Source organism: Leptopilina heterotoma, unplaced genomic scaffold (assembly GCF_015476425.1).
Source record: "Leptopilina heterotoma isolate Lh14 unplaced genomic scaffold, ASM1547642v1 Lhet_402, whole genome shotgun sequence".
In the NCBI taxonomy this organism is placed as follows: domain Eukaryota; kingdom Metazoa; phylum Arthropoda; class Insecta; order Hymenoptera; family Figitidae; genus Leptopilina; species Leptopilina heterotoma.
Genome location: NW_025111066.1, coordinates 325,653 through 352,536, shown reverse-complemented (window position 1 = coordinate 352,536; position 26,884 = coordinate 325,653). Strand labels below are relative to the sequence as shown.

The 26,884-nt window shown below is 28.0% G+C and overlaps 1 protein-coding gene across 1 annotated transcript; it reads right to left on the bottom strand.

The window, feature by feature from the left end:
• Positions 1-1,413: 1,413 nt before the first annotated feature.
• On the bottom strand, positions 1,414-17,344 carry LOC122506290 (general transcriptional corepressor trfA-like). The gene is made up of 8 exons (XM_043618386.1): positions 17,335-17,344; positions 17,080-17,201; positions 15,952-16,323; positions 6,103-6,441; positions 4,880-5,645; positions 2,299-2,549; positions 2,197-2,204; positions 1,414-1,693 (listed from the first exon to the last, which is right to left on the bottom strand). Exons 1-8 carry the CDS (start codon positions 17,342-17,344, stop codon positions 1,414-1,416), a joined length of 2,148 nt encoding a protein of 715 aa, XP_043474321.1.
• Between the last annotated feature and the right edge of the window lie 9,540 nt (positions 17,345-26,884).

Sequence of the window (26,884 nt, the reverse complement as noted above, 5' to 3'; positions counted from 1 at the left end):
TAGGTCTAAAAGTTCAAGGAAAGAAAATAAGACAACAAGACAATTAATTTACATATTTTTTGGTTGCTGTTGCAATAAAAATGGACGAACTCTCAATATTCCAGCAGCAGTGAATTTTGATGAGTCAATAGCTCATTATGAAATTCATGCTGATCAACCATACGCATCTTCATCTTTTAACAATAGCGATGAAATTCGAATCGCAGTACAACATCAAGACTTGTGCATTTTACCTAGTAAAAGTTCATTACACATTTTTGGTAGATTAACTAAAAATGATGGAATTACTCTTACACAAAACGTACATTTAAGTAATAATGCTGTATGTTTTTTGTTTGATGAAATTCGCTATGAACTAAATGGTATTGAAATTGATCGCTGCAAATACGTTGGACATACTACAATCATGAAAAATTACACCTCGCAAACATCAAATCAGCTAAATTTTATTGAAAATGCTGGATATTCAAAAATTGCAGCTGATGCAAGACTTACTTTGGAAAATGGTTATTTTGATGTCACAATACCACTCAACATGATTTTTGGTTTTGCTGAAGATTATAAAAAAATCATTATGAACGATAAACATGAACTTATTTTAACAAGAGCACGTTCTGACGTGAATGCCGTAATTCAAACAGGACAAGGAGGGGATGAGGAATTCAAAATTTCTATCAATAAACTTGAATGGATGGTTCCATACGTTTTACCTTCTGACAATAACAAAGTTAAATTGTTAAAATATATTGAAAAGGATCCATTAATTTCAATAAGTTTTAGGTCGTGGGAAATGTATGAGTATCCTTTGATTCCTACAAGTTCAAAAGTTTTGTGGCAAATTAAAACATCAACGCAATTAGAGAAACCTCGTTATGTTATTGTTGGATTTCAAACAGCGAGGAAAGATAAACGAAAAAAATATGCCTGTCATTTTGACCATTGTAATATTATAAATGTTAAACTCTTTTTAAACTCACAATATTATCCTTATGGAAATTTAAATCTAAACTTTGATCAAAATCAGTACTCTCTACTTTATGAAATGTACGCTAATTTTCAATCATCCTATTATGGTAAAGATTCAAAACCTATTTTAACAAAGGATATTTTTAAAAGTCTATTTCCTCTAATTGTTATTGATTGTTCTAAGCAAAACGATTGGTTTTTGGAACCACCAAACCAATATATAAGTGCTATTTCTAATGGAATTGATGAAGTTGACTCTACTTTAAAATCTTTCTATGAAAATTGTGAATCTTTTTTGTAAAATTTAGTTATTAAGTTATCAAAAATAAATGTTATTAATTTGAAACAATGCTTCTTAATTTCAAAAACAACCTTTCCTTTAAAATTTAATTTAAATTCTTTTATAAATTCTGAAAATAAAAATTATTCTAATTCTGAAAAATAATATTATTCAACAACATTATACGGTCCTCCAAGATACTTCATTTGAAGTTTCTTCGATATCGCAGCTTCTTTCATCATGTCCAAGGTGGTGGGTTCATCCTCAAAGAGCTTGATGAATCTTGTTGGTAAGTATGTGACGAAATCAGCATCAATTTCGACAATGATCCTTGGTCCATATTTGGTCTGGACCTTCTTCATCTTTGAGACGTAGTACAGTCCATCTTTCATCAATTCCGCTAGCGGCTTCGTCGGCAGGTAACCTTCAAAACGCCCTACGGAGTAGCTGAAAAAGAAACTTAGAAAATAAAGCTGAAAAAGGAACTTGGAAAATAAAGCTGAAAAAGAAACTTAGAAAAAATGTAGCTGAAAAAGAAACTTAGATAATAAAGCTGAAAAAGGAACTTAGAAAATAAAGCTGAAAAAGAAACTTAGAAAAAATGTAGCTGAAAAAGAAACTTAGAAAATAAAGCTGAAAATGAAACTTAGAAAATCAAGCTGAAAAAAGGAACTTAGAAAATAGATTAATGTTTATACTTACTGCTAATTCAAGAACCTGAAATAATAATGACTTGGTGGCTTTGAAACTCGCCTTATATTGCTGCAATCCCCACTCTTTCTCTAACCCCACTACATTTTTGATTGCGCACGCAAATTATCCCCACCTTAATATGCGCTTACACCATGCGCGCTAAAATTTAAGGAAATAAAATTAATGCTTTAATTTAAAAAATATTTCTTTTTATTTAAAATAAAATTTAATAATTTTCAGGATAATCTTCAATATACTCCGACATCTAAAAAATTAAAAATATGGTTAAAGTTAATTTAAATGAAAGTAATATTTTTTTTTTAAGTTAATTTAAAATAGAATAAAAAGTATCAACTAACTTCTTCCGGATCGATGTCTATAATTAAAACGTCGTGGTCGTCGTCATCATCATCACTAATGATGATTGTCTCCCCCACACTGTCGTATCCGTCATCGTTGTCGTCATCGTTGTCGTCGTCGTCGTCATCCTCATAATTGTTATGGTCATACTCATCATAAATTATGATCATGGACGCATCATCATCACCATCATCATCATCCTCATCATGACTACTATCGTCAAAAATATTAATTTCATTTTCTTCTTCCTCTAGCTGATTTTAACAATTGGATGGAGGATTAAATGGATTCATTATTATTATTTTTTTTCTAAAAGAAAAGAAATTTTTTTTTAATAAAGAATAAAATTAATTTTAGAAACAAAAAATTAAAATAAACAGAAAAAAGATCTGTAAGAGTGAAAGAGAAACAAGATCTATACGAGAAAGAGAGAAAGACCTGGTGAAGAGAAAGAAAAAATTTAGAGAGAAAGACCTGGAGGAAAGAAAAAATTTTGAGTGAAAGACCTGGTGGAGAGAAAGAAAAAATTTAGAGAGAAAGATCTGGTGAAGAGAAAGAAAAAATTTAGAGAGAAAGACCTGGTGGAGAGAAAGAAAAAATTTAGAGAGAAAGACCTGGTGGAGAGAAAGAAAAAATTTAGAGAGAAAGACCTGGTGAAGAGAAAGAAAAAATTTAGAGAGAAAGACCTGGAGGAAAGAAAGAAAAAATTTTGAGTGAAAGACTTGGTGGAGAGAAAGAAAAAATTTAGAGAGAAAGACCTGGCGAAGAGAAAGAAAAAATTTAGAGAGAAAGACCTGAAGGAAAGAAAAAATTTTGAGTGAAAGACCTGGTGGAGAGAAAGAAAAAATTTAGAGAGAAAGATCTGGTGAAGAGAAAGAAAAAATTTAGAGAGAAAGACCTGGTGGAGAGAAAGAAAAAATTTAGAGAGAAAGACCTGGTGAAGAGAAAGAAAAAATTTAGAGAGAAAGACCTGGAGGAAAGAAAGAAAAAATTTAGAGTGAAAGACCTGGTGGAGAGAAAGAAAAAATTTAGAGAGAAAGACCTGGTGAAGAGAAAGAAAAAATTTAGAGAAAGACCTGGAGGAAAGAAAGACCTGGAGAAGAGAAAGAAACAAAGACCTTGAGGAGAGAAAGACCTGGAGGAAAGAAAGACCTGGAGAAGAGAAAGAAACAAAGACCTAGAGGAGAGAAAGACCTGGAGGAAAGAAAGACCTGGAGAAGAGAAAGAAACAAAGACCTAGTGAAGAGAAAGACCTGGAGGGAAGAGACCTGTAAGGAAGAGAAACCTACAACGATGCAATCTGAAAGTAGAATGAGTGTGGTGGCTGGCGCACCGCACTCATTCACTGTGGCGATCCCCACCACGGCGCTCCCCACTATGCATCGCTACAGTAGTGAAAGCAGCATCTCTATGCGGCGGTTCTCCGTAACTATTATTTGTATTGGCGCGAACTTCAAATCTTCCATACATTTAATTTGCAAAGATTTATATTATAAATTCTTTAAAATTATTCTTATTATATGCATTTACAATTTTTAAATTTCAGCACTATGTATGATAAAAAGTAATTTTGAAACTTCGTCTTCATTTTTAGATTAAAAATATATTTTAATGTTTAATTTAATATTTTTAAAGAATTTAGAATATTGTTTTTCTTTTAATAATCATTGTTTTTTTTTAAATAACACTGTAAAAGAAAAGGACTAATTTACTACCAATTTTGGTTCTATTATTATGTAAGTAATATTCACATTAGCATTTATGGTAAATATTCAAAAATAAAGTTTGAATTGTTTATTTAATCAAATTATAAGTTAATTTTAGGTTAAATTTTGTCAATTATACAAATAAATTTTGTTTTAATAAATATAATTTTTCTCTTCTTTTTTAATGAGAAATTTATAATAATTTATTGGAAATCAATTTTTTGTTTTTGAAATTCAACTACTTTTTTAGTCAACTGAACTAGTATTTTTAACTATGTCAAAAATAGTAAAATCAACTACAAAATTATACAACTTCTTTCCACACACTACATAATAGAATTTGCATTCCAAAGTATATTATTTAAAAATAATTTCAATGGAAAAGAGTATGTATTTTAAAAATAAATTGAAAATTAAAACAAAGAAGAAGCATTTACTTTATTCAAAATAATATTCTTTTTTTTTACATATATATTCTTAATATACAACCAATTTCATATTGGTGATAAAAAATAACGAAATAGAGATTTTTTTAAAAAAATATACAACATTTTTACTTTCAATTTCTTACAATGAAGACATTTGTAAAACCACCGTAATACTGAGTTGTATTTTATATAATAGAAGTTTCTCCTATCAAAATCGAACATGTTTCACGTTTAAATTATAAAAGTAAGGAACTGACATAAAAATAACGAATGAAAATAAAAGTAAAATGAAAATAAAAAATAATGAAAATAAAGTAAAATCAAAATCAAATTTTTTTTTCCTTGTGACAGCCCTTTCTTTAACTTATATTTTAAATAATAAACTCTATATTGTTCAAAATAAAAATCTTCCATATCACCTATTTTTTTAGGTTTTTTTTGTTTACTCTTATCATCCTTGTTCTCCTTATTCTCATTATCATCCTTATTCTCCTTTTCAGACCTCTTCCTTTTTCCAGTTACCGTTTGAGGTTTCGTCACTTTTCTAACATAGGGACTCTGAATTTCATCATTGGACTCTGAATTTTTCGCAGGCTTTACTTCCATGGGTTTAACAGACCCTGGAACTTTTTCCGTAGGTTTAATCGACGTTGAAATTTTTTCCGTGGGTTTAACAGACCCTGGAACTTTTTCCGTAGGTTTAATCGACGTTGAAATTTTTTCCATGGGTTTAACAGACCCTGAAACTTTTTCCGTAGGTTTAATCGACGTTGAAATTTTTTCCGTGGGTTTAACAGACCCTGGAACTTTTTCCGTAGGTTTAATCGACGTTGAAATTTTTTCCGTGGGTTTAACAGACCCTGGAACTTTTTCCGTAGGTTTAATCGACGTTGAAATTTTTTCTGCAGAGAACAAATCTTCAACAGAAGGCAATGATTTTAAAATTGGTAATTCTGTCACTGTTGCTGAACTTTTAGAGGAGGATGATGACGATGAACTTGAGGAAGAAGATGATAATGATGATGATGAAGACGATTTTTGTAAGCTGGGCTGATCTTCAATTTTTATTTCTTTTTTTATAGGTTTTGGAATGTAAATTTCTTCTTCATTATTTGTTGTTGTTGTTGATGATGATGATGTGGACGGTGGAACATAAGGTTCTATTGGACCCCATCTAGAGTTTTTTTGTCGACTGGAGTCCGTTTTTTCTTCCTACAAATTTAAGTATAAAATAATTATAATTAAATAAATTAATAATTAAACGCAGATAAAAAGGTAAAAAGTAAAAATAAATAAAAAAAATTATAAATAGGATGTAAATAAATAAATAAATTGTAAATAAAGTGTAAATTAATTGTAAATAAATAAAGTGTAAATAAAGTGTAAATAAATATTTAAAAAAAAATGTAAATAAGATATAAATAAATTGTAGATAAAGTGTAAATAAATATAATGTAGATAAATTGTAAAGAAATAAATAAATTGTAAATATAAAAAAATGTAAATAAATCAATAAAAATGTAGATAAATTGTAAAGAAATAAATAAATTGTAAATATAAAAAAAATGTAAATAAAGTGTACATTAATGGTAAATAAATAAAAAAATGTAAATAAGATGTAAATTAATTGTAAATAAATTTGATATTTAATTAAATTTTTATAATTTACCTGGTCGACTTGTTTAGTTTGCAATGGCTGTCGATGATGCAATTGCTGTAGCTGGTGCACTTGTCGGGGTTGCTGTTGCAAGTGAACTGGTTGCTGTTGTTGGTGCACTTGTCGGGGTTGCTGTTGCAAGTGAACTGGTTGCTGTTGTTGGTGCACTTGTCGGGGTTGCTGTCGCAAGTGAACAGGTTGTTGGTGCACTGGTCGGGGTTGCTGTTGCAAGTGAACAGGTTGATGGTGCACTGGTCGGGGTTGCTGTTGCAAGTGAACAGGTTGATGTTGCAAGTGAACAGGTTCAATTTGTGGAGGTTGCATTCTAGTGCATTGGAATGCACCCATCATCTATAAGAAAAAATAGATTAATTAATTTTTAAAGCGATTTAAAAAATAGGAGAAACAATAGAAAGTAATTTAATTGTTAGATAATAAAATAGGGGTTAATAATAATTTTTCTTAACAAATGTATAATGAAGAATAGTACTTACAAAAGGATTTGATGCCATGTATAAGCAAAAGCAACATCGCCCGCAAAATCTTATCATTTTTGAATTTCTTAGAAAAGAAAAAGAAATGGTTTATTATAAGAACACATGAATATTTAATGGGAAAATAAATATGTATTATTACATAAATAATTATTAATTATAAAATATAATAATAAATTTTTTTTTTAATATAATATATAATTATTATTTATGTAATAACTAAATATTAAAAACAATAATTAATATTTTAAATAAAACTAACCTCTATTTGCACTGATGAAAATTTTTAGATTTAATCCACGTGCTCTCAGGAAGAGGTCCAATAGAGAAAGAATATACAGAGGAGTATTATTCACTGTTTGCTGCTACCAACTTTGTATTATTGAAAATCTAGGAAAATTCATTTTCCATTTGAGTAACTATACATTTCAATTTTTCCAATCATAAGAGTTCTATCACATGTAGCAGATTAAGGGCCAAACTTATTGGCGGGAAAATTCAAAAAGTTTAATTTCTAAAAAAAAAATTTAAACAATTAAAAACAAATGGTTTTATCTAATAGTTGCAGACTAAATTAAAAGATTTTAGTGTTATTTTCTAATTGATAGTAGCGCCATCTGTTAGTGGCTGCCTAAAATAATTAACCACCAATAGACTTGAAATTATTAAATAAAAATTAAAAATATCCTGCCAAGGGGTTTGAAATCATGAAATTTAGGCGCGAAATTTAAAATCACCTAACACAAACAGGATTAAAATTATTAAAATAAAATTTAAATATCCCGCCAAGGAAGTTCAAATTCACATGTGGCGCGAAATTTAAAATTATCCCTTCTAACCCACTTGAAAGTTTGAAAATAAAAAATTTAAATTTCCCGCCAAGGGGGTCAGAATTCACATGTGGCGCCATCTCTCGGTGGCAGCCTGAACATAGATGTCGGTAAAACAGAACATCCCTTCTAACCCACTTGAAAATTCAAAAATAAAAATTTTAATACCCCTCTAAGGGGGTTTAAATTGAACAAAAAATAAAGTGGCGCCATCTAGCGGTGGCAGCCGGTACTAAAAACTCGGTCGGTAAAACAGAACATCCCTTCTAACCCATCTGAAAGTGAGCTATTAGGAAATCTACCTTACCGACGGTCGGTAACTGGGCCAGAACCCGCCTAGCTCTACTACTAATATCAATTTTTTCGAAATTCAATTTACCTCGTACAAGAAGTTTTCAATTTTGAAAATCTGATGTAAAATTTAAAATTAGTATCAAAATTTGTTAAATTTTTTTTATGTACTTTAAAGTTTAAAAATATAATATAATTTGAAAATTTAATTCTAATTATTAGTTTTTTAGTTATGTGTCATAATAAGTATTTCTTTAAAAATTACATAAATTAAAATGGTTTGAAATGGTTTACAATAAACATTGCAATACAACATTCCCGCGCGCGGATAATTTGGCTAGTTAAATAATAGAAGTAATGACTTATTATTTTTGTTGATCATCTACGTCCCTACACTACCATAGCGTAAACACTTTCATCACGAAAACGGTGCAACCTGTTATGGTCGGCCATGTCCTACATCGAGCTGTTGCTTTGTTTTGTAAAACGCGGATTCATATTTACGCTCCTAGAAACATCTAATCGTCATAAGTAAGTTTGAATTATATTCTCTATTAAATATTATTTTTCCTTAAATCGCCCTTTTTTTCATTTTCTGTCTAAATTTTTAAAAATTAATTATCAAAGTCGAAAACTTCCCCTCTTTTGGTGTAATTTTTGACTTTGATAATTAATTTTTAAAAATCCATACAGAAAATGAAAAAAGGTCGATTTAGGAAAAAATAATATTTAATAGAGAATATAAAACAAGCTTTCTTATGACGATTAGATGTTTCTATGGGCGTAAATATCAATCCGCGTTTTACGAAACATATCAAACCGATACCCTGTAAAAAAAGAATTGGGTGGTCCGGGATTTCGAATTGGGATGTCGTTTCTTGAATTCGAGAAAACGACTTTTTCGAATTGGACTGATTTCTGAATTCAGAAATGTATGGTTCCGCGATCAACCCAATTCGACAGATATTTTAAAGATGAAAATAAAGAGTTTAACACTTCACTGGACATTGAACAGTAGTTAATTGAGACGGTGCACGTTATTCACGTAGGTGAATACATTTCTTTAAGCAATAATGTTAATTTTCAATAAAATAGAGAGAATTAAAAATTTGATGTGGTCTTTGTTTACAATAGAAAAAGTTTTCTACTTTTAGGGTTATTAAAACAGCTTACTTACCGACAGCTGAGAAGTATTATGATAACAAATCAAATGATGATTTCTATACGAAAGTATCATTTACGTCGGTAATTGAATATTAATAAATTAATTTTAAATTTTTGTTTTTTAAATGTATTTAAAAGTCAACAAGTTTGCTATGCAAGTTTTAAAAAAGTCTATTTTACTTTACGAGGAATTTTTCTTTCAACATTTTTAGTTTTGTTTCTGAATAAATAATGAAAAGAAATTTACTTCCGTGAAGGTTTGTTGTTCTAGGACATTTCGATTTCAACTTTGGTGCTCATTTTAGTCTCCATAATTTTTTTTAAATTTGATTAACAAAAGCTTATTTTTTAAAAAGAATTGGCTTTACTGTACAGCTTGATTTGATTTTTTTATGTTAATCAAGAAATGTTAAATTAAATATAAATTTCTCTTTAGTTCAAATGGAGCAAATAACAATAATTGTATCATGAAAATAAATGAGGCTAAAGCAGAATTATTTTTCTTTACTCTTTATTTCTCTTGTGAATATTTACATTTAGGAATCATCTATATTAAGTATATTTAAGAGAGCATCATTGTTGTCATCGAAATGTATTAAAATAAAATATTTTTTTCATACTGAATAGAATTTAATTTTATAAAACTTCAGTGTCACAGGAACCAGAAGGAGAAAATTTATGAATTAACATTTTATGCAGAAATTTTTTTTAAATTTATATATAAACGTTATTTTAATTGTTTAACAAGATTTTAAATAAACGAAATATTTTAACATTATTTACTTATACTTAATTTAATCCTAATTTATAAAATTGAAGAATAAATAATTTAAAAACGTTTTAATTATGAAAATCAAGAAAAGAAATTATTTTTTTGTTGATTCAAATAAATTGTTTTAAAATTATTATTTTTATAACAATCATATAATTATATTTTGAAGAAAATATTAATTACAGTAATTATTGTAAATTTTTTTTTAAATATTCTTAATAAAAAATTTTTAATCTGTTTAAAAATTTAAAATTAATTTATTAATATTCAATTACCGACGTAAATGATACTTTCGTATAGAAATCATCATTTGATTTGTTATTATAATACTTCTCAGCTGTCGGTAAGTAAGCTGTTTTAATAACCCTAAAAGTAGAAAACTTTTTCTATTGTAAACAAAGACCACATCAAATTTTTAATTCTCTCTATTTTATTGAAAATTAACATTATTGCTTAAAGAACCCACATAGCACAATAGTATGAGGTAAGGTTATGTTCAGTACTAATCGTAAGGCTCATAAGGTTACACGATATTGCTGTGGTAGACCTAACGTGAACTAAAAACTTCCGCCATGGAGGTAAGGTTATATGTTAGAGTGTGGTAAGTATATATGATAAGGCTATGGTAACCTTACACGTTAAGGTTGAGATAACCTTACACGTTAAGGTTGATGTAACCTTACACGTTAAGGTTGAGGTAACCTTACACGTTAAGGTTGAGGTAACGTTACACGTTAAGGTTGAGGTAACGTTACACGTTAAGGTTGAGGTAAGGTAATTATTAAGTTGTAAGGTTGAGGTAAGGATAAGGTAAGGTTGTGATAAGTTTACCAGTTATGGAAAATATTGATAAAATAATTAATAATATAATAAATAAATATTAAATTAGAAAGTTAAGTTTGTTGCTCTTCTCTATTTTGGAAACCTGACATGAAGCAGAAAATTTTGAAAACAAATTTGGGGGGACTGGGATTCGAACCCGGGATCGACGCGCATAAACCAATCATTCTAACTAACTGAGCTAAGTGCAGAACTGTCAGAAGGAAAATCAATTTTGCCTTTAAGGTGAAGCAAGAATATGATTAACTCCTTAAAGGCAAAATTAATTTTCTTGCTACCAGTTCTCCACTTAGCTTAGTTAGTTAGGATGTTAGGTTTATGCGCGTCGATCCCGGGTTCAAATCCTAGTCCCCCCAAATTTGTTTTCAAAATTTTCTGCTTCATGTCAGGTTTCCAAAATAGAGAAGAGCAACAAACTTAACTTTCTAATTTAATATTTATTTATTATATTATTAATTATTTTGTCAATATTTTCCATAACTGGTAAACTTATCACAACCTTACCTTAACCTTACAACTTATTAATTACCTTACCTCAACCTTGACATCTAACCTTAACTCAACCTTAACGTGTAATGTTACCTCAACCTTAACGTGTTACGTTACCTCAACCTTAACGTGTAAAGTTATCTCAACCTTAACGTGTAAGGTTACCATAGCCTTATCATATATACTTACCACACCCTAACAAGTAACCTTACCTCCATGGCGGAAGTTTTTAATTCACCTTAGGTCTACCACAGCAATATCGTGTAACCTTATGAGCCTTACGATTAGTATTCAACATAACCTTACCTCATACTATTGTGCTATGTGGGAAATGTATTCACCTACGTGAATAACGTGCACCGTCTCAATTAACTACTGTTCAATGACCAGTGAAGTGTTAAACTCTTTATTTTTATCTTTAAAATATCTGTCGAATTGGGTTGATCGCGGAACCATACATTTCTGAATTCAGAAATCAGTCCAATTCGAAAAAGTCGTTTTCTCGAATTCAAGAAACGACATCCCAATTCGAAATCCCGGACCACCCAATTCTTTTTTTTTACAGGGTAGCTCAATATGAGAAGTTGGACATGGCGGACCATAACAGGTTGCTCCGTTTGCGTGGTACAGTAGGAATGAACGTGAGAAACAAAAATATTAAATGTCAATTACTCTTATTGTTTACTATTATATTTATTATTTATTTATTTATTATTGTTATTATATGTATTATTATTTATTATTATACTTACTTTTAAAAAAAAAATTTTTTAACAAAATTATTTCAAATACCAAGATTAATTTTTTATAGACAATAATATATAATATTGACATATTAAGAAAAACTGCTGCCAAGTTGTACATTTTTATAATTTTGGTGTTCATTTCATGAACACTTTGCTTCCTCATAGAAATAATAATAATTGAAATATAAGAATTACTTTTTATAAAAGGGTTAAAAAACATTAAATCTTGGTCTAAAAAATGTGTTTTTATATATTCTATAAGATGGTAATAATAGTTTAATAATTACACATAAATTAATAAACAAGAATGTTGAAAAAATGATATTTCTCCAACACTTGCTCTGAAAGGAGTACTTTTCTTGGTAGAAAAGTGTGGCGAAAGTAGAACTTTTTTCAACTGCTCTGAAGAGCGTGGCGAAAGTAATTTTTAGCGTGGCGAAAGTAAATTTGGCGTGGCGAAAGTAAATCATGAATTTATTCTTTTTTCTTGTTCTTTGACCGAGATTTATTTTGTATCTAACTTCTTCCCCACTCAAAACATTCGTCTTTTATTATATTAAACATAAGAACATTTTTAATTAAAATTATACAAAACTCACGAAGAAACCTTTCCTCGCAAGGCGTTGGAGAAAACGTAGTGCACAACTCGTGGTGAAAGAATGATTTTTCTCGAGTGATTGCTGCTCTCGCTACGCTCGAGCCGCAAACTTCACTCTCGAAAAATCACACTTTCGCCACTAGTTGTACAATGTACTATTTCCACAATTTTTGATTTTTCAAATACCAATAATTTCATAATTTCTGCCCGAATCAGGTTCAAAAATAAGTATATCGAAGCGTTTTTTAATGCTCTTTAAGTTGGTAATAATTTTTTTAAGTTACTTTTACATAATTAAAAAAAAATTTTATAAGTCTTATTTTTCAAAATTTTAGATTTTTAAAAGTTTACTATCTTCGGTTAATATGGACAAAAAATGTTCAATTGGGACTCAAAAGATGCGTCTGAAAAAACTCTACAAAACTAAATACAAAACTAAACTTCTACATATTTAAAAAATTTTTTAAAAAAGTCTTATTTTCCAAAATTTTTGATTTTTAAAAGTTTAATATCTCCGGTTAATATGGACGAAAAATGTTCAATTAGGCCTCAAAAGATGCGTGTGAAAAAACTCTACAAAACTAAAGAAAAAGATTTAAAAGTGTCCTAACATTTTTTTAAGTTATGTCTAAAAAACGTTTTTTTACTAAATGAAAAATGCAAAAAAATAGTTAAACTTCATGAATCGGGATAAAAATACTCTTATTTTATGTCCCACATGGAGACCTACAATTTAAAAAAAATTGAGGCCTTTAGCTCTTTCTCGTTCTGAGATATTGAGGCAAATGTAATTTCAGTACACACACACATACACACATCGCACAGTGGGCCAGGAAGCATCAAAAAGCGGTCAAAAGTCCACTTTAGAATTATAAACTTTAGATATAATAATCTTAACCTATAGTATTTTATGTAACTTTTTGTAGAATATTATAGTTATTTATCAAATATTATAGCGGTGGTTGTATGTTCATTAAAAAGTTTGATTAAAAAATTTTAAGTTATCCGCTGACTAAAATATTTATTTATTTTTCTATAAATGATTATTTTTCTTACTTTTAAATTTTATTTCTTTTAAATGATATGTATTGTTATGAAAAATATTTATAATAAATTCAAAAATACTATATTTTAAAAAATATAGCACTTTTAACGTCGGAAAATGTTAATTTTTTTGAAATGCACTTGTTATTATCTGTGAGTTCCTCTAACTTCCACGCGATATAAAACAAACTAAACGTGGAAAGTCTTCTAAATTAAATGTACTTTTCATTAAAGTTGCCCATTTTTGCCCATTTTAAAATTTGGTGGAGTTATATACAAATAAGGCAATAAATTTTTCCTTAGATATCATTTTTTACAAAGGCAAATTTTTGTCTACGTACGTCGATGCTCTTTCGTTTTATTTATCCTTCTTTTGTTTTTATTTCTCTCTGCATATAGAAACGTCACATTTTATTGTATATTCTCTGTTGGAGCAGTTAATAAAAGTATTATAAAAGTACGTTTTAAAGATATGAGAATTGTCTAATTATTATTTAATTTAATTATTTCGAATTTAAAAGAAAGTTTTGGTTTTGTATTCTCCTTTATGGTAAAATCTCTTACAGTTATTAAACTTCTTTGTGTTGTTTAGTTAAAAGTTGATTGTAAATGTAAAAAAATGGGGGAATTTAGTAAAAGGGAGATACTTCTAAAACTTCAAGAATTAAAGAATGTCGATTTAGTCGTGAATTATTTAATTGAAAAACCCCGATGATTTTAATTACTTGTTTTTATATATTACTCTTGTTTGTGAGAGGCGAGGGGACTCACATCAAAAAGCACCCCGATGTTTTTAATTACTTGTTTAAAAGCCCTTAATCAGTTTGTATAAAGAAATCAGATAATCATATTAGTTTTGACTGATTTTGCGTGGCTTCTAGCCGACTGTGGCTAGCCATATTGGATCCGACATTTTAAATTTTGAGAAACTAACATCGGATTTGTAATCAGCAACTCCAAAAACCCCCGAGTAACGATTTGCAAGTGATTTAAATTAATTTTATCTTTGACATCCGCCATATTGGATCCTCTATTTTAATTTTGAAAAACTGACGTCGGATTTGTAATCAGCGACCCCAAAAACTCTCGAGTAACGATTTGCAAAATTTCAGCTCTCCATGTCGAATAGTTTAGAAGTTAATGGGGGGGGGAATGGTGACTTTTTATGCATTTTTGGCCAAACATTTTCTTATTTCCTTGACAACGCTATTACCATCACGTCCAATCACATGCGCTATATTTTTCCTGTAATCTACGAGTGAAAATACATATCTGGACCAAATTTGAGCTCTTTAGGTCAAATAGTTTAGCTGCTAGGGGGGGGGCACAATTTGGCTACGGACACAAGAGTCTCACCAATAGGGTTCCTCCGATACAACGTAGGTGTACGGAACCCTAAAAATAATAATTTTCAATGTTTTACCAAAATTTGAATAACTTCTAATGTAATGAACGCTATTTCATGATATTAAGCTTATTTTAAAGGTCATTTTTTACAGAATGAGGATTATTTATAGTCATTAACGTATAATTTTTTTCTTTGAAAATGCAGGTCGTCAAAGTTAGACCAAAAAATTTTTAAAAATTTGAAACAATCTTTTCAACAGAAAAATAATTTTTAAAATTCAAACATATTTTTTTATTAAATTTTCTTAAAAAATCTACACCATATCATTAAAATTATTATTTTTTAAAAATATCTAAATAAAATACTGGCCAAATTACTTCTGTAAGGTCTTATTATTTCCAAATTCCCACGTGAAACGATTCTACGGAAACCGCTCTACGGAAATTCCGTACGGAAATTCCGTAAAGAATTCCATACGGAATTCCGTAAATGATTCCGTACGGAATTCCGTAAAGAATTTCCGTACGGAATTTTTGAAAATATTCCACATTGTATTTTTTTGGAGTTTTTAATAAGTTTTAAAAAACTGTTACGCCAGAATTTTTTTTATGATATAATTGAGTGTATAAGAGCCTAGTGTTTATCCGATTATCATTAACTAATATTTCAGGGTATTCTTCAAAATTTTATGCAATTTTCCTCGTATGTGTGGTATTATTTCTTAGGTCTTCATTTGAGAGGATTTTTTTCTCGTATATTATTTTAAAATTATGGTAAGAAAATCTATTTTGATGCACTAAAATAATTATTTTTAATTAAATAAATTCAATTTAGCATTCTTTGCAAACATTTATTGAATTATAATACTTTTATTATTTCAGCACAATAGTACATATAAGTAACATTAGAATATGTAGCAATTTTGTTGAAATGTATAAAGATTAGTCGGACTTGTAGACTTGTTTTCAGCTGCTTTTCTATCCGTTTTTAATATAAATACTCCACTTTCTTTGACTAATTCGACTGCCTACATAATAAATTAAATGATAAGAATCAATCAAATTTATAAATAAATAAAAGGAATTATATTTGCTGATATAAAAATAACATATTTTGAATTAATAGATTAGCAATTTATTTGCAGATAGATAGTTATTGAATAAATTTTATTTTACTCAAATGAAATTAAAATTAAAAATTAAATAAAAAATGCCTATTTTAATTATAAAATCAGGAATTATTTGCCTTATTTTCTTGAAACTCTTTCGCTGTCACTTTCATCATCCATAATTTTTCTTTTTTGATTTTATCTACTATTATTTCTTGACTATCATCAACTAACGACGAATTTTTGTCAGAAATTTTACTTTTACTTCCTTTTTCGATATTATCTGCTGTAATTTTCTGACTATCATCAACCAACGACGAATTTGTGTCACTAGTTTTACTTTCATTATTTTGAATTGAATCATTATCATTTGCAACTGCATTAATATCTTCTATTTCTAAATCAATTGGTGTGTCCATTCTTATGTTCAAATTTTTTGAAGATTCTGATATTTCTTCATGTTTTTCGTTATTCAAGTTTGTACCATAATTTTCCATCGACTCAATTGCCTATAAAAATTAATAAAAATGTAATTTTACTTTTTAATACAACAAATCTAAGGTAAGTGCAAATAATTAATCTTTGAATTAATAATATATTATTATTAATGAAATAATTTATTAAATGAATTTAATTTACTTCTTAATTTATTAAATGAATTTAATTTACTTCCTGGTGGAAAACTTTAATTTTTAATTTTTTTAAATTACAAAATTTTATTTAAATCATCGACGAAAAGTAAAACATTACCTGGCTTATTCTTGCAATTTTGTCTAACAAGGATAACCCTATGTTACGCAGTTCATTAATTTCTTCTTTCACATTTTTTATTGAATTATTTTCACAAATTTTCTTTTTTTCTATATCACCTATCAATTCCGTAGCCAATTCCATGTTTGCCTTTCGTTTTAAATTTATTGCGGTTTTCTGTAACACCAATAATTTATAAATTATTATTGTGAATAAATAATAAATTGTAAATAATTGAAAATAAATAATAAATTGTAATTAATTGTAAATAAATAATAAATTGTAAATAATTGCGTAAATAAAAAATAAATTGTAAATAATTGTAAATAAATAAAAAATTGTAAATAATTTTAAATAAATAAGCAAAAAATAATAATTTATAAATTATTATTGTCAAATAATTTAGATTAATAAAAATATGCAGAAAGAAATTAATTTTAAGTAAAATTAAACAAAATAGAAAATTATTATTCATTTAAGACTATTTTTGAAAAATAGGAGTCACAGAATTTTACCTCTTTGTTTTCTTTTTTACTATGCTTTGACAAATTATGCATATTCTTAACTACTTTCTTATTTGATTTACTTTGAGAGGAACACAATTTATTCATTTCATATATCAATAGCTGCTCACTTTCTGAAAAATAAATAGCAAGTATTTACATGTTTTATTATTATTATTTAATTACAATTTTTATTTGTTTATTTATATTATACTATATTACATACATTTATATATATATATATATATATATAAATATTAAACTTACCGGATTCCATTATGATTTTGCCTTTTCTAATTTTTGTATTAACCGCGTTTTCAGGATATATGAATTGAAACTCTTTACCGACTTCAATTTCCGGTAATTCTGTTACCAAAATCGATAATTTTAACACTATGTAATAGTAACCGTCAACTGCACTTATTAAATATAAAGTATCTGACATTTTGATAAAATGTTTGTTGTCAGTTGGTTAGAATGCAAAATGACAACTATTAGTGTTTTCAATAAGACGAAGTTAGTTTTAGAACTTCATTTTTTATATGAATTGATTATTTCGTATCGAATGTCAAATCTATTCTTCCATTTACAAAAAAACGTGATTAATAATCTGTGAAATTACGCAATATAAGAAAAGCTACATTTTTATTATCGAAATATTATTTTAAGGTATAAATTATAAAAGTTTAATTTTTCTAATCAATGCATAATTTTTAAACCTTACAATTATTCCAGAACTTTTTAGAAAACTATAATTTTGATTAAGAAATATTTTATTAATTATTAATATTAAATTATTTTCGTTTTTTAGTTATTTGCAAGATTTAACAAAATATACATAATACTATATTTTTTCTTCTCATAAGAAATTAAAAAGTCAGAAGTTTTTAAATAAAAAGCGAAACAAGTCAAAAAATTAAATAAATAATACTTAATAATTAATAATAAATAATTCAATATATATTCATTAATTATAATGTAATAGCTACCTGCATCTAATATTCTCATAAATATATGTATATAATTTTTAATTAGATTACATGGATACAAGTTTGGAACTTTTATCAATATGGAAGATAACATTGAAGAAATGGAAATAGATGATTTGACGATACGTTATATATCTATAGATAACGTTCACAAATTATGTCACGCTTTTGGGAGTAGGGGGTCTCTATTAAATGTGACACAGTGTATTTTTCACGTATGATTTTGCATGACATAGGGGGGGTGAAAATTTCAAAAAACTGCGTGACATCATTTGCGAACGCTCTCCTACATATATTTGGATTGTTTCATAGAAGTTCTTCACATAAAAAATGTCTTTATAGATATCAGAGTCTGATGTTAAAACTGATGATGTAGAAATTGAGGAGTTTTCTGATGTATTTGAATCATCGCTATCCGCTGCTTCCTTAGTATCATTATCTGGATCAAATGAAACTACTGGATCATTGCTGACGTTGTCATCATTGCCTTCAACTTCTGACCAAGTTGTATATCAGACATCGTTGTCCGATACTTTTTCATCATCTTCGAGTCAGCCAAATGAAAGTACAGGATCATTACTGTCGTTGTCACCTTCATCATCTACCGAATTCGGTTCATCGTTGTCATTAGTGCCTTTCGAAGTTGACAACGTCAACATTACAACTGATGACGAAATATCAAACGTTTCATCGATTTCATCAGTTTCGTTAGACGATATACATAATGATCAATTTAACATAACACACGAATTTCTGACGGAACCGATTTATGAAAATTCTACTGTGAGTGGTGGAGATGCTTTGCTGCGAATTCTGAAACTTTATGTTGAAAATAAAATGACAAAGAAAGCTTTAAGCTATGTATTAGACACCTTAAATTTTCTTCTACCTGCTGATCATATTCTTCCAAAATCGAAACACATGCTTCTGAAAATAGTAGATAAAATATTACCTCATTCACAAGAGAACGTTGTCATTAAACATCGAATTTGCTCTCAATGCTGCAATTACATAGGGGTGTGGTTGGAAGAACCTTCAGCTGAGAGATGTGAACAATGTTATAGTGATGATCTTCAAAGTTTTTTTTTGGAGTACTCTTTGGAATCAATATTAAAAGATGCTTTTGAAGTCACACACAGAAGGAGAAGCACAGAAGGAGTTTTTAGTTCGTACGCGGGTTATATTACTGCAACCGTACCAATCAAAAACCATTAATGAATTCATACTTACTTCCCTTTGCTAAGGCTATGCAAAACTTGTACGCAAATGGAATAGAATGGTATCATCCGACATTGAAACGAACAATTCGAAGTAAAGCTATTGCTCCTATAGCTTGCTTAGATGCTCCTGCAAAGGCTTCCGTACAAAACACAATGCAGTACAATGGAGAATACGGTTGCGCTGCTTGTGAGCACCCAGGAGAAACAACTGAAGTTGGCTCGGGAACTAATAAAGTATTTCCTATACTTGCAAAAGATCCACCTTTGCGGACAAACGATCGCATGAAAATACAGGAAACCATCGTCAGTAGATTCTATCAGTTAATTAATTTTAGAGGTGTCAAGGGGAAATCAATTGTTTCTGAAATACCACACTTTGATAGGGCAACGGGATTTGTGCCTGAGTACATGCGTGCCATTCTATTAGGAGTGATGAAATTGCTTTTACTTCTGTGGTGTTCGAGCAAAAATCACGAGGAAGATTACTATTTAAAACCAGAGATCTTAACTACCATCGACAAAGATTTAGGAGCAATATCACCTCCAGACAATATAACTCGAACACCAGGAAAACTGAACCGGTTAAGTGATTGAAAAGCCTCACAGTTTAGAGCCTTCTTGCTCTATTATGGACCAATTGTACTAAAGGGCAGATTGGTAATGGTTTATTATGAACATTTCTTATTGCTTTCAAAAGCTGTGCACATTCTATGTAAAAGTGAAATCACTCACGAAGAGTTAAATTTGGCTGAAATTTTACTTTATCTTTTTGTACTGGATATGGAGAAGCTTTATGGCCGTAATAGATGTTTGTACAACGTGCACCAACTTCTCCACGTTACTCATTTTGTAAGATTGTGGGGTCCATTGTGGGTTTGGTCAGCATTTTCTTCTGAAGATGGAAATTGGAGAATTGCTTCGTTTAGCTCATGGGTCAAACAAAATTGACGTTGAACTATTTAATACTATTAAAATTGTAAATGCCTATAAAACAATTAGATTCTTAATAAACACAGAAAGACCGCATAAGTTTAACGAACCTGAACTGATGGGACCTCCAACACAATATAATCTAACAAATAACGATATAAGAACCCTACGAACAGTGATGGAACTGACTGATGAACAAATTAGATAAAAATGTACTTTCAAGTTTTATTTGTAATTCGACAGAATATGTAAATGTTTTTCTCAATATGATGCAAATTTGGTTTAAATTAATATATATATATATATATTGTTATATATATATATATATATATATATATATATATATATATATATATATATATATATATATATATATATATATATATATTGTTATTTTGTGTATTAATAAATGTTAAGATATAAAAGTTAAAAGTAAGGTGTAATTAATTAAGTAGCAATTAATGCAATAAATAATGTTATTTTTGTAAAATGTGTTTAATTACTATTTAAACATTTAATTAAAATTGTGTCATAAAGTTATCTCAAAGTAATTTTTACAAACTCAATAAAATCGTAAATAACATTCTGAATTAAACAGGAAAATATTAAAAGATTTTTTTTCTTAGAGTTGGTAACAGTTTTTTAAAAGTTATTTAAAACTCTTTAAAAATGTACAATATAGAATATTTTCAGAAATTACGAACGCAAATTCCGTACGGAAATTCTTCACGGAATTCCGTACGGAAACATTTACGGAATTCTTTACGGAATTTCGTATGAAATTTCCGTAGAGCGGTTTCCGTATAATCGTTTCACGTGGATTTTATCATCTTTCAAACCATATGTCGAAACAAATTTTAGTTTTCATAAATTTTATTTTTAAAAACTTTTTTTATTTTCTTGAAAATGGATGGACTTACAATTTTGACCGTGGTACGGTATTTTTTTTTAAACTGTCAACATAATACAGATTTTATAATAAAAATTTAAAAAACCATTTTGCATTTTATGTTAATCTATTTTAAATACACATTTTGCATTTTTCATTTTAAATAAGAAACAGAAAATCATTTTCCATTTTAAATAGGTTTTATGAACCTATTTGGCGTTTTGTATTTTAAATAGATATGAAAAACCATTTTACCCAGCTCTGCTCTCTCACCTCTACTGCCTGCCTGCCTGCGCAGGCAGGAGCAATAAGAGTAAGGGAGAAAAAACATTTAATATGAATTTTCTGACTCTCTTACTCTTATGTGTTACCATGACTACCTGCAGTCAGTAGAGCTGTGCGAGCGCGTTCAGTTTCTGAGGCCAAAATAATATGCATTTAAATATCATTTTGTCCATAGCAACTTAAAATAAAGTACTTTTATTTTAAATGTATAGCTTTAAAGAAAATTGTATTAAAAATTGTTCAAAATAATTTTCTCAACATTTTTAAAACATTAATATTTTCTTAAGTGATAAATAATGACTTATTTCACAAACGCGCAGAAATTTAAGCATCTGCGGCAATAATTAGCGCACTTATCCTATGTCTGTTTACTATCGTTTACATTGAAGTGATAATTAAATATATAAGGACGTTTTCTATATAGAGACAGCAATTTATTTGTATTGCTTTGTTAAACCCGGATTCATATTGACGGTCATAGAAACATTAAATAATTAAAGAAAACATTTTTTATTGACTGTAGTTTATTTCTAAAAGCCAATTTTTTAAAAAATGTTTTAGGATTTTTTAAAATAAATTATCAAAGTGAAAAATTTGGGAAAAGAAGCATAAAATTTTAAATCATTAGAAATAAAAAAACCAAATTTTTTCTCTAAAAATAGTCTTTTTAGGAATAAACTATAGTTGATAAAGAATAAAGAAAAAAATTATCCATTAAAATTTAATTTTTCTAAATATGTCAATATTATATATTATTGTCTATAAAAAAATTAATCTTGGTATTTGAAATAATTTTGTTTAAAAATTTTTTTTAAAAAAGTAAGTAAAATAATAATAGATATAATAACAATAATAAATAAATAAATAAATAAATAATAAATATAATAGTAAACAATAAGAGTAATTGACATTTAATATTTTTGTTCCTCACGTTCATTCCTACTGTACCACGCAAACGGAGCAACCTGTTATGGTCCGCCATGTCCAACTTCTCATATTGAGCTATCGGTTTGATATGTTTCGTAAAACGCGGATTGATATTTACGCCCATAGAAACATCTAATCGTCATAAGAAAGCAAATTTTTGCTAACAATTTTTGAAGTCGATTATTAAATTTTCGTCTTTTTTCAACACATTACTGCTTTTTTTATTAAAAAGGGCATTTTTTTAAATTTATTTTTTTAAATAATTTCATATCATAATTTTTATTTATGAAAAATAGAAAATACAGAAAAATTAAGATCAAATTTTCATCAGATATTAAATAAATAAACAAATAATTTTCCATATAGAAAAATTGAATAACAATGTTATTTTTAGAATTTTCAGTTTAAAAACAAAGATTTTTTTCAAAACAATACTTTTTTAGGTAATTATGAAAATCATCGATTTCATTTGGAATTTTTTTTTATAGATTTAAAAACATATTTTCTACCAAATTACGCGTGTGTTTCGAAATCCACCAATTTTTAAGCAAAATGAAAATTGAAAAAGGGTCAAAATATTTTCTTTCCGCTTTTATTTTATGACCGTTGAATTCCTTACAAAAAATTACTTTAAAACTAATTTTGTCGAATATTTAAATTATATTTTTCTTATACCTACTTAAAAATATCAATAATAAAAATAACAATAAAAAATTTAAAAAATTATGCACTTCATAATTTTTTATTATTTATTTTTTTTTGTTTACTAAATTTATGTTTATTAATAATATTGTCATAAAAAATTTTCCTTTATTGTTTTAATACTTTTTCATAATAATATTTTTAAAAAGTAAGTATAATAATAAATAATAATAAGATATAATAACAATAATAAATAAATAAACAAATAATAAATATAATAGTAAACAATAAGTGTAATTGATATTTAATATTTATGTTCCTCACGTTCATTCCTACTGTACTACGCAAACGGTGCAACCTGATATAGTCGGCCATGATTAACCTCCCATATTGAGCTGTCAGTTTGCTATGTTTTGTAAAACGCGGATTGATATTCACGCCTATAGAAACATCTAATCGTCATAAGAAAACTTGTTTTATATTCACTATTAAATATTATTTTTCCTTAAATCGCCCTTTTTTTCATTTTCAATCTGGATTTTTATTAATTAATTATCAAAGTCAAAAAATTGCACCAAGAGAAATGAAAAGAGTGGAAGTTGAGGAGAAATCGCTTGCTACGCCTATGCGTACTTTTAAATATTTCCCACCGTGCAGCGTCTTTAAAATCACTTTATCACAATAACACAATAATCCAAATTAAATTTAAAAAATTTACTTTAAGATTCGGCACTGGAATTATTATGACGATTACATACACGACAGAATTTTAGGTATTTTTATTCCTTGGTTGGTTTCGGCACTCACCCAGGGTTAACCCCGAGTTAAATATTATCCAATCATCAAAAACATTCTGTTGGTCTAACCAATCACCGTTAACTCGGGGCGAGTGCCGAAAACAGCCTTATACACATTACACTTTTGAGGTTACGTTCTTCTACAAACTGTACAAAAGTTTTTTCACGGAAAATAATAAATGACAAATAATAATCAATTAATTTTTGGATTCTATTTAAAAAAAATTTGACCCGGTTTCCAATGTATTTATTAATTTAAAAAATTGATCAATTACCAAAGCCTCGTGTTAAAAACGTGTTCTAATAAATGAATGTATAATATCTGTGGGCATACTAAAAACACCCAACGAAATGATTTAAGTATTAATACAGTAAATTAAATTCATTTAATAATAATAAAAGTATGGTTTTAACTTACCTGTAAGGAAGATTTTGCGGATTTGTTTATTTATTTGGCTTCTTAAATTAACATACCAGACGGCATTTTAACACACGATCTAGTAACGCGAACCGCGCATGTGCATTTACACATCAAATATACGTATATTTGAATTAAATATATATATATATATATATACTAGGTGGCTTCGCCCCCCTGCGCGCTTCGCGCGCCAACCCCCCCACCTCTATTTTTATATTTATTTTAATTTTTATAAATTTAAAGTAATTTTTTCTTTATGAATGCATCTTAATAAATTACATACAATACATATATGACAAAATACACATAGATTTCGACGCAATGTAACAATCGTTATGAACCTTTTTTTATCTATATGTCAAAAATTAGAATAAACTTTGACATATATTTTGACGATAAATTTTAAATAGATTTTGACGTATCCTAGATACGTTTATTGTCCCTTTTTAAGTTGTAGGTAAATAAATGTCAAATTACACATAGATTATGACGTAACTAAATGAGAGAGTAAAAATAATACGTCAAAATTAGGTCAAAATGATAGGTGTAAGAGCAAACACAATTTTAAAACTACCTTACATTGTTAGGTCAGATGGCAAACTTCACCTCATCATTAAGTCTGCGCGCGGAAATTTTTTGACAAATTTTGACGTCTAGGTCAAAACTGCCCTCAAACTTGACCTAAATTTTGAGGATAGCGGGAATTCTTTGTCAAATTTTGATTTGTAGGTCAAAAGTGCCCTCAGAATTAACCTAAATTTTGAGGAAAGCGGAAATTCTTTGTTAAATTTTGACGTCTAGGTCAAAACTGCCCTTAAAATTGACCTAAATTTTGAGGGTAGCGGGAATTCTTTGTCAAATTTTGATGCGTAGGTCACAACTGCCCTCACAATTGACCTAAATTTTGAGGATAGCGGGAATTCTTTGTCAAATTTTGATGCGTAGGTCACAACTGCCCTCAAAATTGACCTAAATTTTGAGGGTAGCGGAAATTGTTTGTCAAATTTTGACGTCTAGGTCAAAACTGCCTTCAAACTTGACATAAATTTTGAGGGTAGCGGGAATTCTTTGTCAAATTTTGATGCGTAGGTCAAAACTGCCCTCAAAATTAACCTAAATTTTGAGGGTAGCGGAAATTTTTTGTACAATCAAAAATTTTAATCAATTAATATTTTCAAAGTTGTCAATAAATAAATTCTTGAATATTATATTTCATGAATAAGTTAGTCTTAGTATAATAAGCAAGAAAAAATAGTAAAATTGTTACAAAAAAAGATTCATAATAAATTTCTAATTGAAACAAGTAAATATAAATATAAAAGAATATTTATTGTGCATTTATATAATATTCCTTACTAAAAATTTCCACGTGAGTACAAAATATAACAAAAAAATTTTAAAGTTTCAGGCTTTTGGACATCCTTTCTAAAAAGAAGCATAAAATATTTTACAAAAAAAGTTAACCGCGCGCTTCAGAGCGTGAATTGTTACCGGTTATCATTATAATAAATGACAAAGGAACAACATATTTATGTATAAAAATTGCAGTATATACTAAAGATTAATTGTGGGCCCTCGAACTTTTTTGTCTAGAGCCCCTTAATTCGTTATTACGCCACTGATCAGATACATATTCAGGTTTGACCGCTAGATCCAAAAACGTCTTACCTAACTATCCGTGCTCCATCCTCCCCTACTACAAAAATTAGAAATTTTACATTAAAAAATTATTGAAAGAAATAATAAATATACTTATTTAAATAAAATCATATGGAGGAGAATGTTTATGCAACTGAGCAATTCCACGGGAAGTGATCTGAAGAATTTTCGATGATTTTAGCAATATTAATAATACTTACTGAATTTGTTCCCATATATACATGGAATAAAAATGTATTTGTATATATATAATGTATATTATATTATTAATATTAATATATTTATAATATTATTATAATATAATATTATATAATTTGTATATATATAATAATTATTTATAATAAAATTTTTGAAAATATAAAATGTATCGATACATCAACATCTAAACATAAAATATAGTGCACAAATAATTTTGAGATCAAATAATATACATGTATACAAAACGATGTTTTAGTTAGAAAATATTACGACTGTTCGACTGTGTTAAAATTCTTTTGTGTAGAAAAGAATTAAAATGTGACAGAATACACATTTAACGGCTATACGTTTTAATGAATGTATGTTTCTATATTCTATTAATTTTATTATAACTATATAGTTTATCAAAAAGTACTTTATAAATAAATATTTAAGTATTTATTTAATTTATTATTTGACGTCGTTAACAATAAAACGCTACAACGAACGAAGGACCGAAACTAGAGGTTATTTTTTAACGAAAAGTTTTATTTTCTTCAGAATGACAGTATTTAATGACGATGTGTTATAAACTCTTTATATTTCATTTATAAAATTTTGAGACACATGAAACCGTTTTTCTGGGTTGTTTCTTTTTGGACGGAGTTGTGTTCATTCCCGATAAACTGAAACAACTAGGTTTGTTTTTCGTAACAATCGATAGTAACGAGGGTTGGAAAAATGAATCAGTTCCAAATCATTTTAGCATGTGTTCTGTTTTAATGGTTTAGGAGCAGACAATCTTTAAGCACGAAAAATATTTAATGACAGTTTTTCTAGTTTTTGACAAATAACGAATGTTTATTTTAAAATATAATTAA